The 18,814-nt window shown below is 32.3% G+C and overlaps 3 protein-coding genes across 3 annotated transcripts; 1 reads left to right on the forward strand and 2 right to left on the reverse strand.

The window, feature by feature from the left end:
* Positions 1 to 1,176: 1,176 nt before the first annotated feature.
* LOC129952189 (5-aminolevulinate synthase, erythroid-specific, mitochondrial) lies at positions 1,177 to 9,991 on the reverse strand. The gene is made up of 2 exons (XM_056064657.1): positions 8,369 to 9,991; positions 1,177 to 1,835 (listed from the first exon to the last, which is right to left on the reverse strand). The coding sequence occupies exons 1-2, from the start codon at positions 9,633 to 9,635 to the stop codon at positions 1,441 to 1,443; spliced, it is 1,662 nt and encodes a 553-aa protein (XP_055920632.1). The 5' UTR covers positions 9,636 to 9,991; the 3' UTR covers positions 1,177 to 1,440.
* Positions 9,992 to 13,280: 3,289 nt separating this feature from the next.
* Positions 13,281 to 15,474, forward strand: LOC129952193 (dynein axonemal assembly factor 3 homolog). The gene has a single exon (XM_056064668.1). The coding sequence runs from the start codon at positions 13,491 to 13,493 to the stop codon at positions 14,838 to 14,840; it is 1,350 nt and encodes a 449-aa protein (XP_055920643.1). The 5' UTR covers positions 13,281 to 13,490; the 3' UTR covers positions 14,841 to 15,474.
* A 141-nt stretch (positions 15,475 to 15,615) lies between these two features.
* LOC129952194 (mitochondrial ribonuclease P protein 1 homolog) lies at positions 15,616 to 17,081 on the reverse strand. Its single transcript, XM_056064669.1, has 3 exons — positions 16,462 to 17,081; positions 16,027 to 16,393; positions 15,616 to 15,966 (listed from the first exon to the last, which is right to left on the reverse strand). The coding sequence occupies exons 1-3, from the start codon at positions 17,004 to 17,006 to the stop codon at positions 15,661 to 15,663; spliced, it is 1,218 nt and encodes a 405-aa protein (XP_055920644.1). The 5' UTR covers positions 17,007 to 17,081; the 3' UTR covers positions 15,616 to 15,660.
* Between the last annotated feature and the right edge of the window lie 1,733 nt (positions 17,082 to 18,814).

The raw sequence follows: 18,814 nt of genomic DNA on the forward strand, positions 1-18,814 counted from the left end.
GGAAAATATCTAGTAAGTCTGTTGGAATTGTTCCAGCAATTAATTTGTTCGGATCTAAATATTTTAATCCATTAACTTTATCATTACAAAAAGTTAATCGTTGTTGAATTTGTACACATAACTTAACATAATAGCTGCACATAACTTTTCTTAATTCCATGATTTTATTTTCATAAATTTCATTTTTTAAATAGTTTTCGTGATTTTTTACATCTGTATTTATGTCAACATTTTCCTGTTTTATGGAATTTTCATGTTGTTCAACTAAAAAGATCTCATACTTTCGACTAAGGGGTGGATTTGTGTTGTCTCAGATCAAAATATTCTGTTCAAGTTAATTATTTTTAAATTTAAGGCAATGAAATTCAAAATAAAATATTTTTTTTTTGTATTTTCTAGAAAATTGAAAATACTGGTAGCCTTAAGATTAGGCTCTTCAAATTAACTTAAAATGAAAAAAAAAAAATAAAAATTAGGAATCCCACTGCTCTATATGCCATCTCTAAAGAAAGCCACCGAGTTCTTACTTTTAAAATTTGATTTTCATCGACACCTGGTGCCTTCTGAAAGTTTATGAAATCTTTTAGTTTTTTTGATTTTTCAATAAGCCAATACAGCAATACAATAATATAACAGAAAAATTTATTTTTATAGATCTTGAGTTGGAGGTGGTAGAATTTCAGAAACAAAAAAGAGGTAGAAGTCCCATCACTGAAATGCGTAATTAATTATTTATATACAATTTTTGGGCACTTAAAAACCTACAAAATATCCCAACCATATCAGCTACCATTACTTTAAGATTTAAATTGTAACAGTGCATGAATCTTTAACCAGGTATTGATTTACTTAATGTGGTGGCCCATTGTGCGTTTTCCGAATTAAATTACCTCTCCATTCATAGAATTAAATACTCACAGTGATAGACAAAATTATTAATTAAGTAATAATTTTATTTTCTTAGGATAAGATAACGATAAGAGTTATTTATTGTTTAAATGAAAGTTCTTTCATATTTGTATAGCGTATCAGTATCACGTGTCTAAACAAACTTTTATAGCCTCGTCATCACTTCAAAAGTCACTTCCCTATACCTACAGAAAAGGTATTGCAATTACACAAATTAGCGATTAATAATGTCATTCTTTTTTGTTGTTTAGTAATAAAAGTCAAGTGTATAGTTTTCAACAAGAATTGGTCTATTATTCGAAAAAAATAAAACTTAAACAAAATTATGAACATACACCAATAACGGATATTATTAATATAAAATTGAAAGAAATATAAAATAAAAGATTCACATTACACCGAATTTACGTTGTAGATACACAAAATTTAGGTATGTTAAGAGATTAAGCCATTTATTTTGAATAATTAATTTTTCGCTAACAGTGTTATACACAAGCCATATTTTATTTAAAATAATATTTAATTTTTTTCTTATGCGGCAGCAGTTGCCATGCGAGGGCAGTCTGGAATTGCACATGCCATTATAGACGAGGAACAAGTTCTTGAACGGGCTTCGTAGTAGTTGAAGAGGTTAGGCTTATTGCAGAATGAACATTCTTGGGAGCATGTTGGCCCATTCAATGGAAGATCAAGTTGTTTCCAAACCTTTTTCATATCGACTATCAGATTATCGATCATTTCATGTGTATGGAATGGAGTTGGAGCCATACGAAGTTTCTCTTCACCACGTGCTACAGTTGGATAGTTGATAGCTTGTACGTATTGTCCGTGTTGTTGCATCAATAGGTCTGATATTTGCGATGATTTGAGGGGATCACCGATTTTAATTGGTATTATATGACTGGGTGTATGTTCTACAGGAAAACCTGCAAAGACAAAATAAAAATTACCTGTAAAAATACTGTTTTTGTGAAAGACTAATTTATTTTATTTTTTCAACTGTACAAACAATAAATAAACATTTTTCTAAGATATAAATGAAAGAAAATGTATAAAAAGGCAGTGTTTTCCAAATAATTATTAGTTAATTACTATTCAGGTTATTAAAAATATCGTCGTGTTTAAGTGTTTTTTTTTTTTTGAAGGTATAAAACTTCGATGATTTATTTATATTGACATAACATTTACTATAGTAGTTTTCTGGCATTATACTTTAATATGATTTATGTTATTTGACTGCCGCGGCTGTTTTAATTTTTGATTACTTTATGTCATTTGCCTGCCCCGGCTGATTGTCTAAACTGGAGGTTTAATTTTCCATTACTTTTCCAACTATTGTGGCCGTATATCATCATTATCGCTGTGAATGGGCGCATTCACGAAGCTAGTGGCTACGTAGTCAAAGTTCAACTAGCTTTGTGAATGCAAAACTACACTACAAAGCTAGTCAATCTGGAACTGTCATATTATTGACAAATGGAAATATATAAAATAAGAAACATTTTTGATTCGAGAACTTTAACTTATCTTTTGTGTTTTTAAATTCAATTAAATCAAATTTAACACACAATTTGAATGATTTATATGTATTTGTATTTAAATATTGAACGATTTATTATATTTTGAATTCGTGTTACTTTACCGAGCAGCTGATTTTTAAACGTCAAAATCATTCTCCACTAAATTTGTAGCTGATTTTTTACACTACGTCGCAGGGGAAATTTCAACTTCTTTTGTAGTTAGATTTAGCCAATCAGAATCCATTTACTACGTAGCCACTAGCTTACCGCCGCAATGTTTAATGCCTTTCGTTTTTTATAGATATTTTTACAAATAATGTTCTTTCGAATTAGCCAGTTGCATTCCACCCCTTAAACAATTCAGCCTTATTACTCGCACTTTTAGGAATGCTCATCAGTTTACCTTGAGTTCAATTTCGGTCGTACTGTCAAGTATAGAGATTCTTTCTTAAATCGCACATGTGGAATGCTTTGGCCAACTCTGTTTTTCTATCCCATTTTGATATTCAAAACTTTGAGACCAATGTGCACCGGTATCTCCTTTTAAAGCCTTCCCTTTTTTCCTCACGCTCGCACTGTGTTTAAATATAAACATATAAAGGGTACTAATAACCCCATGAGTGCTTGTGAATTTAAAAAAAAGGAACATACTCCCCTTAATAGTATCCTACAACCATAATCCATTTTAAAGAATGTTATGTGTTCTTTTCAACACGTCTTTAAGTAACTCGCTGTTGCCTTCTATCTGGAAGAGCTCCTTTAAAACACCAGTACACAAAAAAGGTCCTAAAAACGAAATAATAAACTACCAACCTGTTGCTAAACTATCTGTGAAACCTAAACTGTTTAAATTAATCGTATGTAGCGTCCTTTCTTTTGACTGTAGTTCAATTATATTATAACCAGCATGGTTTTGTTAAAAAGCGTTCAACTGTTACTAATCTATTTCACTTTACGTTCTTTTGTTTAGATGTTATTGAAAAACTTGAACAAGTAGATTGTATCTTTATTGATTTCTGCAAGGCCTTTGATAAAATGTGTCATAAAATATTACTTTTAAAACTATCACAGCAAGGTTTTAACGACAGTTTCTTAAACTAGATCTCCTTATATTTGCAAGATAGACGTTATAGTGTTAAATTTAGTAATGAGTTAGTTAATTTTTTGTGATTTCTGGCATCCCCCAGGGTAGTCACCTCGGTGCTATTCTATTTGTTTAATTTATAAATGACTTGGTTTCGACCATACAAAATTCGTCTGTCCTTATATATGCTGACGACATTAATTTTTTTTAAAAACTTAACGCTAAATCTGACTGTCTTCTCTATAATATTATTCAGGGAATGGTGCAATAATAATCGTCTTCTTTTAAATGTTAGCAAAACCATGAGTTCTACGCGTAAAAAAGTTCCAATCGCTTTTAGTTACATGTTTGATTCTTGTCCTTTAAGTAGAGTTTATGTATTTTCTGACTTGGATGTTGTCTAAGATCCTAAACTAACATTTAACGAACATATTAACTTAATAGTTTAAAAAGCAAATAGAGTTATGGGTTTCATTAAGAATTTGGTCGTGATTTCCATTACCCATATGTTTTAAAATTACTTTCTGTTTCATTTGTGAGACCAGTCCTGGAATATTCTTTTACAGTATGGTCACCTTACTACGCCGTACACGTCACAAGACTCGAAGCTATTCAGAAAAGATTTTTGCGTAGTTGGTAGCTTAAACTTTAGTTTAAGACCCCAGAAACCATTGAATACTAGTTTTAGCAGATCAAACTATGGTGTACATAGTTCCTTAAATCAATTAATTGAAATCCATAATAAATTTTACTCTTGCATAATTCACCAAATGATAATATAAAAAGTATAAATTGCAAATTAATATTTTTTACAGGTCTAGTATAAGTTTTTAAATTTTAAGTATATATTAAGAATTGTTAACGTTAGTATTTAACGAATTATAAATAAACTAAGATGTAATTATTTTTTTGTATTTTGTTCTATCTTTATCGCATTTTTGTGGAAGTCTTTAGTTAATGTCCCCAATAAAACATTTAAATTATTTATAATTTAAATAAATAAATTAAGTAGGTACCTACTCAAAATTTCAATTCACATTTTATGTCAAGGTTAGAACTTAGGCACGCATAAATTTATCGCTTTAAATGAATTGCATACAACTAACCAATCGTTTGTTAAACACACGAATCAGTTGATGGGCAAACAAATAAAATTAATTAATCAAGTTTCAAGTAAGTATTAGCAATGACATAGAAAACCCATTAACCACAATGATAGCTGGAATAACGACATTTTCGTTTCACTTTTTTATTTCGTTGCACTATCGTGTAAATAGAATTAAATTAAAACATCAAATTAATATTTATAATGAACGATTGTCGTGTCCCAGAATTTGCGTAATTACACACGCAAAATAGTCATTTAATGAACAAATTTAATAACCTTATTCGAAATCTATCTACATTTCTGTTGGCAAGGGGTTCAATAGAAAAACACGAAGTTTTAAATAAGTTCAATTAGTTGTATTCTAAATGTTTTTTTATAGATATAAAGCTTGTCTATCTTTTTTAATAATACAAGAATGGCAATGCGAACCATGTAATTTTTCAAAAACAAAAAATAAATGCATAATCTAGTTTTTAATCCAAATTTAACAATTCGTTTACCTAAATACATTATACGAAGTTAGCAAATCTTGTTACACAGATAGCCATTTTCAGGTGGTTGTTACTTCCACCGTATAACTTAGACTATATATAAAAGACATAATAAACAAGTATTCAGTTGATTAAACGGAATAAATGAGGATACATTTGTAATGTGTTAATACCGTAAAACCCCCAAACTGGGTATATACTGGGTCATTCCTAATATACTTGGAGCACTACTGTGCAAGCTTTCCAATTTTTAGTTAAAAGGTTGTCTTGATTAGCCATTCAATGTTTCACATTGTGCCACATTCTATGCATATATGTATGACATGTTCGTGGGCCTGACACAACACAGCTATAAAAGGTCTCATAGTTAGACCTGCAATTACGCGCACACAGCATGGTTGAGAGTTGTAAGTCACTAGGCCCTGGTTCTCTACGGACTATTGCGCCACCTAATTTAATATAGCTACTACCTACCCTGGAAGGCCAGAAAACCTTCATATTTCAATCAAGTAAAAACGTTAAATGTGTTACACAAAAAACTATTTTTGAACAACTTCCGAAGTAATATTGAAAAATACAAATATTACTTTTTAAATAATATTTGTAAACACACTTACTGAGTTTTTTGGGTAAATTTAATAAATTAGAGGAGAAAATTACACACATACTTTGAAAAAGTTTATGAGGCTGATTTCCGGTTTAGCTTGTAGGCAAACCAAGATGTCTACCGAGGATTTACAGCTGTGTTCAAATAGGAGTGCTTTTACAAAATTTGCTCAAGTATTTTTTTACCATGTGTATACTGGTAATCAGCCTATTTCTCTACCGGTAAGTATAACGGGACATTAAAGATGATAAAACAATGAACTGGTTTGCAATTCATAACCGTTTACATTTGTAACCAGAGATCAAATGATCTTTACTTTCAATCAGGCTATAGGAGAGTGAGTTAAAAAATAAACAGTAAGTAATTAAATTATAATAGGAATATTAAATAGTTGGAATATCGAATATCTACACAAGATTGGTTATTTAGTGGGCCGAGGAAAGCACTGCACCGACGAAAAACGGGAAATCATAAAAAAGTTGCGAAATGAAGGGAAAACGTATAAGGATATAAAGTTGATGTTGGGGTGCTCTAACCAAATGATCGCCAATGCTGTAAAATATGAAAAAAAGTCGAAACCCGGGGACGGAAACGAGAAACGATTGAAAATGACGATCGTTGTATTGTTCGCTACAGTCGAAAGGATCCTTTTGCGTCCTCTAAGATGATCCAGGAAGATCTGCGCTCGCAGTCCACGAAAAGTGCCGATGCTTGTAAAAAAACATGCCGCTCGTTTGAAATTTGCAAGAAGCCATGCTAATTGGCCGAAATGGCGAAACATTTTGTGGACTGACGAGACCAAAATTGTTTTATTCACTGGAACTGGCTCTAGGCAATACGTCCGACGTCCAGAAAATTCCGAGTTTAAGCCTCGGTACACCATTAAAACTGTAAAGCATGGAGGTGCTAAAGTGATGGCATGGGGCAGTTTCTCATATGCTGGTTTTGGCCCCATACATCCAATCATTGGCATGATGGACCAGCGCGTTTATGTAGATATAATGTCCAGTGTGATGCTGCCTTATGCGAGTTGGAATATGCCGGTTAAATGGGTATTTCAACAAGACAACGACCCGAAACACACCAATAAGTCTGCCAAGGAATGGTTTCGGGTCAATGGGGTTGAGGTCATGGACTGGCCAGCTCAGTCGCCTGACCTCAATCCCATAGACAATTTATGGGCACATGTGAAAAAGGGTGTTTCTCGACGAAGACCCTTAAATTCGAGGCAGTTATGGGACGCAGTCGAGGAAACATGGAACCAAATTCCAGTTGAGCGTTGTCAGGCCCTTGTGAACTCTATGCCACACAGATGTGCAGCAATTATAAAAAACAAAGGATTTTCCACAAAATACTGACAAAAAAATCTTAAAATTGAATATTTTTTTTTAGTTTTTTATACTTTATTTTGTTTACTCCTATTATTTTGAACAAATAGTTTTTACTTTATTTTAATAAAATTCATGTTTTTACTACCTTATTTGCTTTAAACAAAGTAGTCTTTAAGCATAATAATAAAAGACTGGATTACCTATTTTGTACAATAGAAAAAATAAATTAAAAAAAATTATACAACTTTTGAGTCGCGATTTAATCTTAAAAGAACAGACACTCCTATTTTTTTAACACAACTGTATATCTTTATATAGAGTGTTTTTGGTTTGATTTGGCATTGTTCGAGAATTGTTGCCAAAATGTCGAAGCGCAAAGTTATTTCGCTATCAGAGAAGTTATCGATTATTAAAAGAATTAAAAGGGGAGAAAAGAAAAAAGATGTTGCAGAAAAATTTGGTGTATCATTTAATACATTGTCGACATTTTTAAAGAATGAAAGGCCTGCATTTGATAATATTCGAAGTTTTATTGAAACAAGAGATGAAACCTCAGATAATGCATATTTTCACCTTACTAAATTAGATGATTTTTATAAAAAAAAAACAAAAATCAAAACTGTTCATGTGCAATCGAAAATTGATATGTTTTTAATTAAAAAATAAAAAGTCATGCATTACTTTAAAATGAGTTTTTTTTGTATAATTTTTTTTCTAAATATAAGAAAAAACTTGCAGTGTTTAAAAAATTCTATAGGTATACAAATTTTTTATAAAACTTCTTTACAACGCAGTAATTTTTTGTTTCCTTAAGGTTCGTTATAAAGAAGTTTGGCTGTAATTCAAAAACCAAGATGACATGCTTTTCTGCCTATCCCACTTAACCCTAAGCTTGGAAGAAGCTCTTTAAAGAAAAAATATTTGTGGCAAATACCTACGAGTACATCCGTTGAGAAATTTAATTTTAAATCTTGAAAAATTTGGTTTAATGAAAACAAAAAAAAAACAAGAAATAGGTATCTTAAATCTTTTCCAATTTTTGGTTTATACTTACATACATAGTTTTAAAATATTATTATCGTTTCTTCCTTTTTTTATATTATTCGCGTTTACCTACACAAAAATTGTTAGATTTTAAAGAAATCCGTGCGTAATGCTTTAATAAGAAAAAAACGCTGAAAACTATTTGTAAACACACAGCTATGAGCGAAATATCGCTAAGGCAATATTTTCAATCAATGACCTTGACCGTAAATGCTAAATGATGGACAGTTTCTTGGTTCTGAAATATTGTTCTCATTTTTGTATTTTAACTTACCTTCTCTTTGCAGCATATTACGCAGATAGCGAACATTTTCTTGGTGACGTTCGCGTAACTCTCGACCCTCATCCGATGCTAGAATGTTAACGGCTTCCAATGCTCCACATAAAACAGTTGGTGGCAGTGAGGTAGTGAAAATAAAGCCAGCAGCATAAGAACGTATCATATCGATCAGCTTTGCCGATCCGGCAACATATCCACCGATATTTCCAAAAGCTTTTCCCAATGTCCCAGAAATCATGTCCATGTTATGCAATTGATTTTCACGCTCTCCTACACCAGCACCATGTTCACCATACAGACCAACAGCATGCACCTCATCAACAAATGATATTCCACCATACTCATGAGTGACTTCGCACAATTCCTGCAGAGGACAAATTGCCCCGGTCATGGAATGGACTGTCTCGAAGGCGACTATCTTTGGCACATTCTTATCGACTTTCTGCAACAGGCTGCGTAAGTGGTCTACGTCGTTGTGTCTGAATATGTGCTTCGGAACAAGACTATTTCGGATGCCTTGAATCATTGATGCGTGATTGCCAGCATCAGAGAAAATTTCGCACTTCGGCAACAGCCGAGCCAATGTGAACAGAGTCGAGTCATTAGCCACGTAACAAGAGGTAAAAAGTAAGGCCGCTTCTTTCTGGTGCAGCTCTGCAAGTCGTGCCTCCAAATTTTCGTGGTGCAAGGAATTGCCAGATATGTTACGGGTTCCACCAGCGCCAGCGCCGTGAACCTCCAAGGCTTTTGCTACTGCTTCCTTTACTTTGGGATGGCAAGACATTCCCAAGTAGTCATTGGAGCACCATACGGTTATTGGTTTCTCTTTTACAGAATATTCCAGAGCTTTCGGAAACATACCTGTCCCGGCCAAACGATTGACTTTTTTGAAAACTCTATACGAATGATCCTGTTTCTTCTTCATGATCTGTTCATGAAAGAAATCTTCATAGGGGAATGTCCGGTTCTTGCTGTCAACGTGGGATTTTTGAGGATTCTGAAGATTAGGCTTCGTGCTGATGTCAGTGGAAGTTTCAACAATTTTAACTTGCTGCATCGTTGACATCTCTCTAGGTTGAGTAGGGGCCTCACTAGAAGCTCCATCGGTATTGGTGTTTGGGGGTTGAACACCCCCAGAACTTCCCATCGTGAAGACACTCCTAGCCACAACTGGACATTGCGAACCATACGATTGCAGAAGGATATCTGCATAGTTTCGCACATAATTTGCACTTAATCGACTCAGAAATGGACAAGGCATTCTAAGAAACTTCAAACTATTTCTAGCGAACACGAAAGGAATGGGATTTTATTTTTCAAGGTAAACTGCTGCAATCACAAGACAAAATTACGTAAATTCGTCTCACTTTCACTTTAATTTATACGAATTGTATTTTAAACAATATCGATCACAAAAATTACAAATATTGAGAATGCAAGTTTTCGGAATGAGTTTCTTTTCGTTTTTTATTTTATAAATTTAGTTTTTTGGTGTATGAGCACAAATTTTAATAAATTCTTATTTTAGCGAATAAGAGACAAATTCTCGGATACCAATTTGTTTTTTCTTCAGACACTGCTACCACTTCGTATGATGACCAGTGAATGTTACATAAAATTGCAAAAAGAATTCTTTTATAAGGTCGTGAGGGATATTTTATTAACATTTGGTGAGATTCTATGTTTTATCCATTTGGAGCAACGAAATCACTTTTGACATTTGAAACGTGTTCAGTGATGAAGAAGGGATGGCAGAATTCAGAATAACAAAAAACTAAGAGCAATCGACAAGTGTTAAGTTTTTTACACGACGAAAGTTAAAATACAGGTTTTCATTAAACGTCTGAAAACCTGGCTTTAGGGGCCAGTTATAGCTATCATTGGTCTTCATCATTGAAAACAAACAATGGAATTTGTTTGGCAGGTCGTTTATAGCTTTCATTAAACATTTCTGTCATTGAAACAAATTTCTTGATTGAAATACACCGAAAAACTTTTACTAACAAGAATATGTCATTAGAATTCTGTGGAATTGGAACATAAATCAGTGGAACGATTCGTTTCACTTTTGAACATAAAAGTATCAGCTGTTCATTAAAATGAATTTCCGTGCGGAAAATAGAAAAATACTTTTTTAGAGAAAAATAAATGCGTAGTTACACTTTTTTTCTCAAAAACATGCTTTGCGTGATTTCCGATTGATCAGTATATAATTTTCATGTCTAACTGAAGGGAAACACCGTCAAATATCGATTCAAAAATGTTCCCGGATTGATTTTAATGACAGCTATAACTTGCCCCTAAGAACGGTCAGAACATGCTTCTTGAAGTTGAGTTACAGAGTTTTAAACTATATCCACTGTTAAGTTTACTATAGTAATCATAGCCTCATAACCAGCGTTTCCACAAAGTTCATAATCTCACTCATTTTAAAATGGCCCCAAATCTTAGTAATGCAATCAATTTTTCTTGAAAACTGTTCAGAACTATTATTAGAACTTTGTAAACAGTTAAAAACTTTTTAACTTTGCGGAAATCCTATTAACGGTTAAAATCGATCCAATCAATACCGAATATGGTGCAGAGACTAAATGCACTTAGTTTACTTTTTTCTGATATTAAAAACTCCCATTTTCCAACCGTTGGATGCAAAGAGATTATTGGGCAGATTCAGACGAAGGGTCTTGAAGGTAAGGCAAGTTTATAGTTTCTAAAATCAGCTGGCAATAAATTGCTGTTTAATTAAACAACTTTATTGTAAAGTTGACTGAAAAATTATTATCAAGTTAAAGTCTACTTACATATGTCAAAATGTCAGCTGGTCATGTTTTCCCATTCGACTTCATAACGCTGGGCACGATCAGACAACATAAGGGAATTCATTTGCAGTCAACTTCATTCTTTGAACGTGCATTTTAACCAAGGCAACTAGTTAGTTTTTTAAGTGTCATGAATTTAAAAACTTTAGTTCACAAACTACCTTCAGTTCATACCAAAAAAATTACAGAACAATCCTCACGCAAGCTACAATTCTATCAAGATTTGTATTTTGTACTGCAAAGAAATATTACTTATTTCTATTCCAAATTGACAAGGAACCCTTTTACACAAAACATTAAATGAAGCTGCGCAGAAAATAGATCATAGTAAAGTTCATCTTCCAGTGGACATGATCAACTGTCATTTTGACAGAGGAAGACTTGACTTGATTATACTTAGCAGGCAATTTTTTGACACCTTTCCAATCAGATGCTAGAAACTTGCCTTACTTTCAAGTCATTATGTCGTCTGAACCTTCCCACTGTGAATTTTTTGGAGGACCTTTTCTTTATAATACAAAATAAAAAATTTCGTTGTTACTTTCTAAAAGAAAATGATTATCAGTTCCCAGCTTGAAATTAATAACATTTAAAAAATTAACTAACTACCTTCTTCAAAGAATGCAGTTGAATGCAAAGGAAGTCCCTTATGTTGTCTGAAAATATACATATATAATGCAAGAAGCGCTACAGAATTCTGAAGAAATAAACCATGGCCATGACGAATTGAAACAGTTAAATAGTAGGTTGAGAGAACTAAAATACTCATCTTTTGCTATTCAATCACTAAACCTTCTACAAACATAGTATAGCATCTGCTGTAAGAATTTTTTCTTCTCTGAACAATATACACACTTTTAATTTTTCCAAGCAATATTTGAGTTTTTGTTTATATTACAAAAACTTATTTTTTTTCATATATTACAAAAAAATAATGTTGAAAATGTTTCTTTTTTTAAAACAAAAAAATAATGTTGAAAATGTTTCTTTTTTTAAAACTAAATTTAAAGCTAAGATCTGAGTATGGATTCGAAATCGGCACTAAAAATTAACTCTTAAACAAATTAATTAAAATACATTCAAGGTTTTTTCAAAACTCACAACTAATGAGAAATTACGAAAACTTTTTCTAATTAAACTGTATCTAGTACTTTCCTCATATAATTTATTTTTAAGGTTGTGTTTAGCAGTTTTAAAGAGGCTTAAAAACCTTAAGTGATAGACAAATTTAACGGTGAGATTGAAAATTATCTTAATATTATTGTATGAAGTGATTTTAATTTAGTCGTTGCAAGTCAACTCCAATAATTATTGCAATTTGTATCCTAATTGTCGTTGTAAAACTAGTTTAAATGTAAGATATCAATATAATATTATTTTTGCATTCATAATTTTAAGTTATTTTTTTAACTGCTTAAAGCCAAAAGATTTTCAAAACTCAACTAATTTTGATTTAATTTACATACGTACGTTTATTCAAAACCAATATTAATCAATCGAGGTTTAATAATTAAATTACGTTTTTTTATGTGAAAAATGTGGCACAAACATTTGCTCAATGAACCCGACATAATTTAAAATAGACCCGCATTACAATGATACCTACAAAAAAATCAACAAAAATCCTAAAAGTACAAGAGATAGGTAGAGAAAACAATGTACTCAATTAATCTTAATGTTTGTGCCAAAACCTACTTTTCTACAAATGGCTTTTACTTAAATGACCATAAAATAAACTGTTCCAAAAGTGCATTTTTTTTAACAATGGTTAAGAGTACATTTTTATTGTCCTCGTAGTAAAGATCACGAATAAGTATAAGTATAATAATAGACCGGTGATATTTTTTCTCTGATTTTTTATTATGCTGCCTTGAGCACTTGAGTTCAAAGACTTAGATTATTAATAAGAATTGTATAATAAAATATACACCAAACCATCAATGTCAAACTGTACTATAAATACAAAAAATATAGGTAGTACCTAGTTCTTTTATTATAAGTTTACATCAGTTTGATAATACTGAACAAAAATCTTCAAATTTTTTAGGTGATAGTAATATCACCGGGAGATAATACGGGGGTGGCGACATCCACTTTTTCTATCCAACACCACCTGGATACGGCTGACGTGGAAACTAACTTTACAAATTTAAAAACTTTCCACTATAAACAAATACATACCTAACAAAACAAATTTTGAGTTTAACCTAGCAACACAAAGTTTATTTAATCAAATAACTGAACTAAAGCCTTTAAGTTAGATCTTTCGATTTAAACAAATAAGTAACTCATTAAAAATGTTTTGGGGCTTAAGTGAATCCTTAGATTTCTTCAAAGAATATCAACATTGCAACTCACAATCTTTCGCAAAGGATTCTCTAAATTTTCTCATCTATGGTTCCTGTGATCCAAGGCATATAATTGAAACTGCTGCAAAGTCTTACAGTCATAATATACAAATAAATTTTTACGTCGTCGATGGATGTGTTGAAATTATTGCCAGGAACATTTTACTTCTTGCAATAGCAGGCGAAAACCACGATAGTCTTAACCTTCTGCAGAAAGTTCATCTTTTTATGGACATTTACGGTAATTCATTGGTACGCCCTTCATCTTATCAATATCTTTCAAGCAAGGCAAACACACTTCTAAAAATTTGCACTGATCAAGATGTAAGAACTCAATTAGCTCCTATAATTGATATTGAATCGTTGAAATATCGAGAACGGGATGGTTTGGAAAATGCCTTCAGTTTTTGGTTACCTAAAGAAAAAAACCACTTCGATATAGAAAAGAGCTGGGAAATGCGAAATCGACAGCTTTTAAAGACTCGGTATGATTATCGCGATGGTGCTTTCGATTGGGATCTACAAATGTGTTTGAGAGAACGTGGCGCACATCAGATATGCCCTCAAGAATATAAACACTGGCGAAACACAGGAGTTGCCTTCACTTTTCCTGAATATGAACAATGCCTAGCAAACAAAACTCTAGCAGCAGGACTTGTACGAAACGGAAGTACATTTTTTCACAGAGGGTATGTGGGTGATGTACAAGTTGGACCATTTTGCGCATTTGGTCTTAACTCAAAGGAGCAATCTATGCTAAAGTCGTCTCATGGTGAGAATGAATATCGTTCAACTGAAATAACCGAACGCAATCTCCTGGAACTCTTTCACGAGATTCAAAATAAGACTCCATATGTTCATGATAAAAATATGTCCCGCAAATACGGGAATGTTGTTTTACAAGCTGGTAAATCTTTTACGGGCTATAATCCAGAAGCTCCTGAAATTGCTGATTACAATAAGCCTTTTATATGTATGCCTAATATCAAGGTTTACTTTCTTTCAGTAGATGAAGTTTATGAAATACAAAGTCGCACTAAATGGAAGGACTTTTTTGACATGGTATTCGTTGCCCAAAACTATTTTCAGTTTTTGAAAACAACATTTGTAGAAATCTTGCGAGACAATGCATTGATATACTTTGAAAGTAATTTGCATTCAGTATGTACGAAGGAAAAGTTGGCAGAATTCGAGGGTAAAATTAAGTCTTTTGCCAAGTCGTTATCATTAAGCAGTTTGACAAAGGGGAGTATAAATGTAAAGCAATCAATTTTTAAATATAAGTTTAACAAAGAATAAAGATATGATTAAATACATTTGTATATGAATTATAATGGTCTACAAACAGTAGAGCAGCTTAGATTCAGTTGATCAATAATATAAAATCCTTTCATTAACATGGCCATAAAATAAACTAGATACTTTATTGTCATCACATAATATTGACTTGACTAAATGTATGATTAGAATTATTTAAAAAAATAAAAATATTAAAGATATAAATATTGTTTTTGGTTTTCTACGGAACCTTAAATTGTATAAAAAAGAAGAATCCATACGTTAAAGCGTTTAATTGAATACACCTGCATAAGTCAGAAGCTTTACGAATACAAGTTAAAAGGGAAACCTAATGAAGTGAATAGTGGCGAATGATTTAACTTTTGCGAAAGGTTTATGCTAGTCAAGGACTTCAACAAAAATCAATCAAGTCACTTTTTCGGTTTCTCTTTATTCCTCCGTAAAACACATAAAGTCAGTAAAGACGTCCTCAAGTTTTTACAAGAATAACGTATGCTATTTGATTTTACTCATTTAAACTATTGCTCAACAAATGAATACTAAACTATCTGCGCAAATGCTTGAAAAATAGTTTGTCCATACAGCGGGAACTTTCGATCGAAAGCTTAATACTTTTTTGTACTGTACTTACTATATTTGAAGTAAAATATAAAAGCTATTGATTGGTTAGAAGGTTTCCTTGCCGGTACGCTAAACGCTACGTGTCAGAACTACAACTAAAGCTGTTACCATCAAAACACTTTTATATCATCATTATTTTGAATTATAAAGTGGATTAAACATTAAAATAACATAATTTATTGTTCTTTTATGAATTACTCTATGAAGATCTCTTTGAATTTCCCCACGTATCTAAGTGAAACTTTAATTCATCAGCTCGTTTGCGAATTACTCGCTCCTTTGATTGACTGTTGTATGGATTTATGATTTTTCTTCTCGGCACGTGCTTCAGTGATTTTTCCCAATCACCAGTTGACTTTAAATCCAGCAAAATGCTTACCATTTGGTTGAGTGTTAATGATTTGCCGGAACCTGTTCCCCACTGCAAATATTTGTCCAATGGTAAGCGAGCCATTCGCAATCCTAATCTTTTGGCTTTAGCCAAAGATAATGGTTCGTTGTTCATCTAATAATAGGTATGTAAAAGTAAAACAGTACGAATTGCATGACATGATTTATCACCAACCTTGTCAACCATTGCCCCAATGATGTATATATCATCGTGGTTGTATGTTGTCAAATCAGTCCGGCAGTGGGGTGTCAAATATACCAAGTTTTTCTTAGGAAATATCTCAGTGAAACACTTCTCGTGAACATTCATTGGAAATTCCGGATCTAGCATAGTTGGTATGTGGCGTTTTAGACACTGCATTGTCGTTCGCTTTAAGTTAACGTTGCAGAAATGGATGTCGAAAGGATCGTCGTGCATTCGGTTCTCTGCAAAACAAAGCATCAACTGCTTAGCTGCATTAATAGCTTCCCTTTGGTTCATGTGTTCATCATAGGAACAATCCATCACAATCTTTGATCCGAATTGCATTGCTTGAATCAATCTTAATAATTTTTAAAGACATTAAACATTGCAGTGTATCATTCATAATTTTTAAAAATGTTCAATTACCTGTTGTTATATAAACGATTCATTGTTGATTCATATACCCTGAGCAAAAATGTTGTATGTGCGATGCCATATATAATGTGATTGTGTTCCTGATTCATTTGTCTTTCTTTTTCCTTTCGTTCGGCCACTTTAAGTTGCCTGTCTAGTTTTTTCTCTTGGCGACTTTCCTTCTTCTTTTCAATTTGCCATAAATACCCAAGATATTTGTAGCGCGCGGATTTCGATGGCAGTGCCAGTAATTGTTCCCAATGTTGATCTTTCAAAAAACTACCTTCAGGAACTCTACGACCTTCTTGGTAAGCTATTTCAACTTCTAGTTGAAGGATCTTCAATTTGGTTTCCCTATCAACTGTTTCCATTTCTGGATCACTTTTACGTGATTTCTCTTGGCTGAAAGGATTACCTACTTTGTTTACTACATTTTGTTGAAGATTTCCGTCGGTTGTCAGTTGTCGAATAAATTGTGGACGAATGTAATTTTGTGCTGTTGTTATCTGTTTGAGGAATGGATTCAATCCATTTAATTTTAATAAGTTTTTAAGCATTTTCACAATCAAAAATGCTTTTTGCTTATTGGAATAGCTCACAATGCGGAGAATTAACTTATTTATGACATTTGGGGAATGACATCTTTGTTGCAAGCCGATGAGCACATGACACATTTGGCCAGTTTATATTTCGAACATCTCAGATTGCCCAGTAAATATTTCCAAGAGAAGAATGAAATATAAACACAGTTAACTATTGATTCTAATCTAGCAATAAAATAAGCATGCATTTCTTTTCATTCTTTTTGAATTGTGAGGCAAAGAATTCTTGAGAAATCGAATCATACAAATTTTATTCTCAGATTTCTCAATGCAAAAGTGCAAAATTTGTATGAGAAACTCTGTTTATATATGTAAGAATACGGAAATCTCTGGGGTGTAAAACTAGCCATATAGATGGACCCGAGCCGATCCAAAATCGAACGTGTGTGGAGAAACTCAGATGGCTCGGTTTGGCTTTGGCGATCCATTTGGATTTTCAGGAGTCAACGAACCAAGTAGTTCTATCTGTTTACACACTCTTATCTCACCATCTTAAAACTATCTCATTAGATAATTTAAGGAAACAAATCCTTAATGTCTTTTTGTCCCTTTTTATTTTTTCTGGGTCTGTTACCAACTTTTTTATATAAAAGGTTACCAATTTTGGCAATGTTTTCCAGTTCACAAGTTTCGTAATTTTAACATATTTTTCTGAACAATTGAATGAACAATTTTAATTTAGTTTATAAAAAGACTTTTGTGTGTTGATTATTATTCCAATAAAAATATAAAAGTTCTGAGTATAGACTTTTTATTTTTCGATTTCTCAAAAATTCTTTATCAATTCAAAAACGAGGGGAAAATGTACATACAAAGCTAATTTGGTGGCTAAATGGAAATGAAAGGTAAGTTTTGTTTATATTTCAATCTCCTGTTTCAATTCATCTGAGAAAATGTTCAAAAATTTTAGAAATATAAAATTTCCAATTTAATACTTATATAACATTGTCCCATTCAGCTTAAGCTGGCTTATTCCCTCGCGGAAATATCAATTTATTATTACACACATTACACACGTTCATTGAGAACTTATTACTGGTTATCAACAAAAAATTATTTGAAAATAAGATCAATACTGCGTTTTCTTCATGGACGAAAAATGTCAAGTCTATCTGTTCTCTATTGAAAATGTAAGAAAAATTTTGCATGAATGTTCCCAGAAAATATCTGCATAAATGTGAAAATAGTTAATGTAATTTTTTCAAATTGAATTTTTAGACTAGGAGCGCTTATGCAACTTTTTCGAAACCAAATTGTTTGATCGTTAGTTGCCCAAACTTCTTTCTTTGGCTTATGAATGAAAAGAGTGGATATACTGTTCAAAACAAACTTATGAGATGGATGTATTATTCTGCTCGTCTGGAAGTATCCTACTAATCCCTTCACACTTCAAAGAATCATTCGAGTAAAATGCACAACAAATTAATTGAATTTGGGTGCAGTTTCGTGTATCATAGTAGGATACAAACGTTTTTTAATAGGTTTAACCAACTAATAAATTTTCGCAACCACTGTATAAAAGAGAAAACTAGTGAATTTGAGATGTAAGGTGGTTGTCTTCTCTCAGATTTGTTTGGTGAAAGCAAAATCTTGACTAATTTTTCTCTCTCCTGCACTTACAGCAAATTATTCAATGATTTAGTTAAATTTCCAAACAGTTACCTATAACTTCTTGTCACACAAACTAAGGCTAGGCGCGCACATGCAACTTTTAGTTTCGAAACTGTTTGGTTTCTAATCTGAGCACTATAGACTTATACGAG

Source organism: Eupeodes corollae, chromosome 3 (genome assembly GCF_945859685.1).
Source record: "Eupeodes corollae chromosome 3, idEupCoro1.1, whole genome shotgun sequence".
Lineage (NCBI taxonomy): Eukaryota > Metazoa > Arthropoda > Insecta > Diptera > Syrphidae > Eupeodes > Eupeodes corollae.

What these genes read in the sequence shown, in the direction of transcription:
- LOC129952194 (XM_056064669.1), bottom strand. Translation starts at nt 17,006, where the DNA reads ATGCTTAAAAACTTATTAAAATTAAATGGATTGAATCCATTCCTCAAA. An exon ending in AATCGTTTATATAACAACAG is followed by an intron (nt 16,394 to 16,461) that starts GTAATTGAACAT and finishes AAAATTATTAAG; the next exon opens with ATTGATTCAAGCAATGCAAT. An exon ending in TTGGGGCAATGGTTGACAAG is followed by an intron (nt 15,967 to 16,026) that starts GTTGGTGATAAA and finishes ACCTATTATTAG; the next exon opens with ATGAACAACGAACCATTATC.
- LOC129952189 (XM_056064657.1), bottom strand. Translation starts at nt 9,635, where the DNA reads ATGCCTTGTCCATTTCTGAGTCGATTAAGTGCAAATTATGTGCGAAAC. An exon ending in TAATATGCTGCAAAGAGAAG is followed by an intron (nt 1,836 to 8,368) that starts GTAAGTTAAAAT and finishes TTGTCTTTGCAG; the next exon opens with GTTTTCCTGTAGAACATACA.
- LOC129952193 (XM_056064668.1), top strand. Translation starts at nt 13,491, where the DNA reads ATGTTTTGGGGCTTAAGTGAATCCTTAGATTTCTTCAAAGAATATCAA.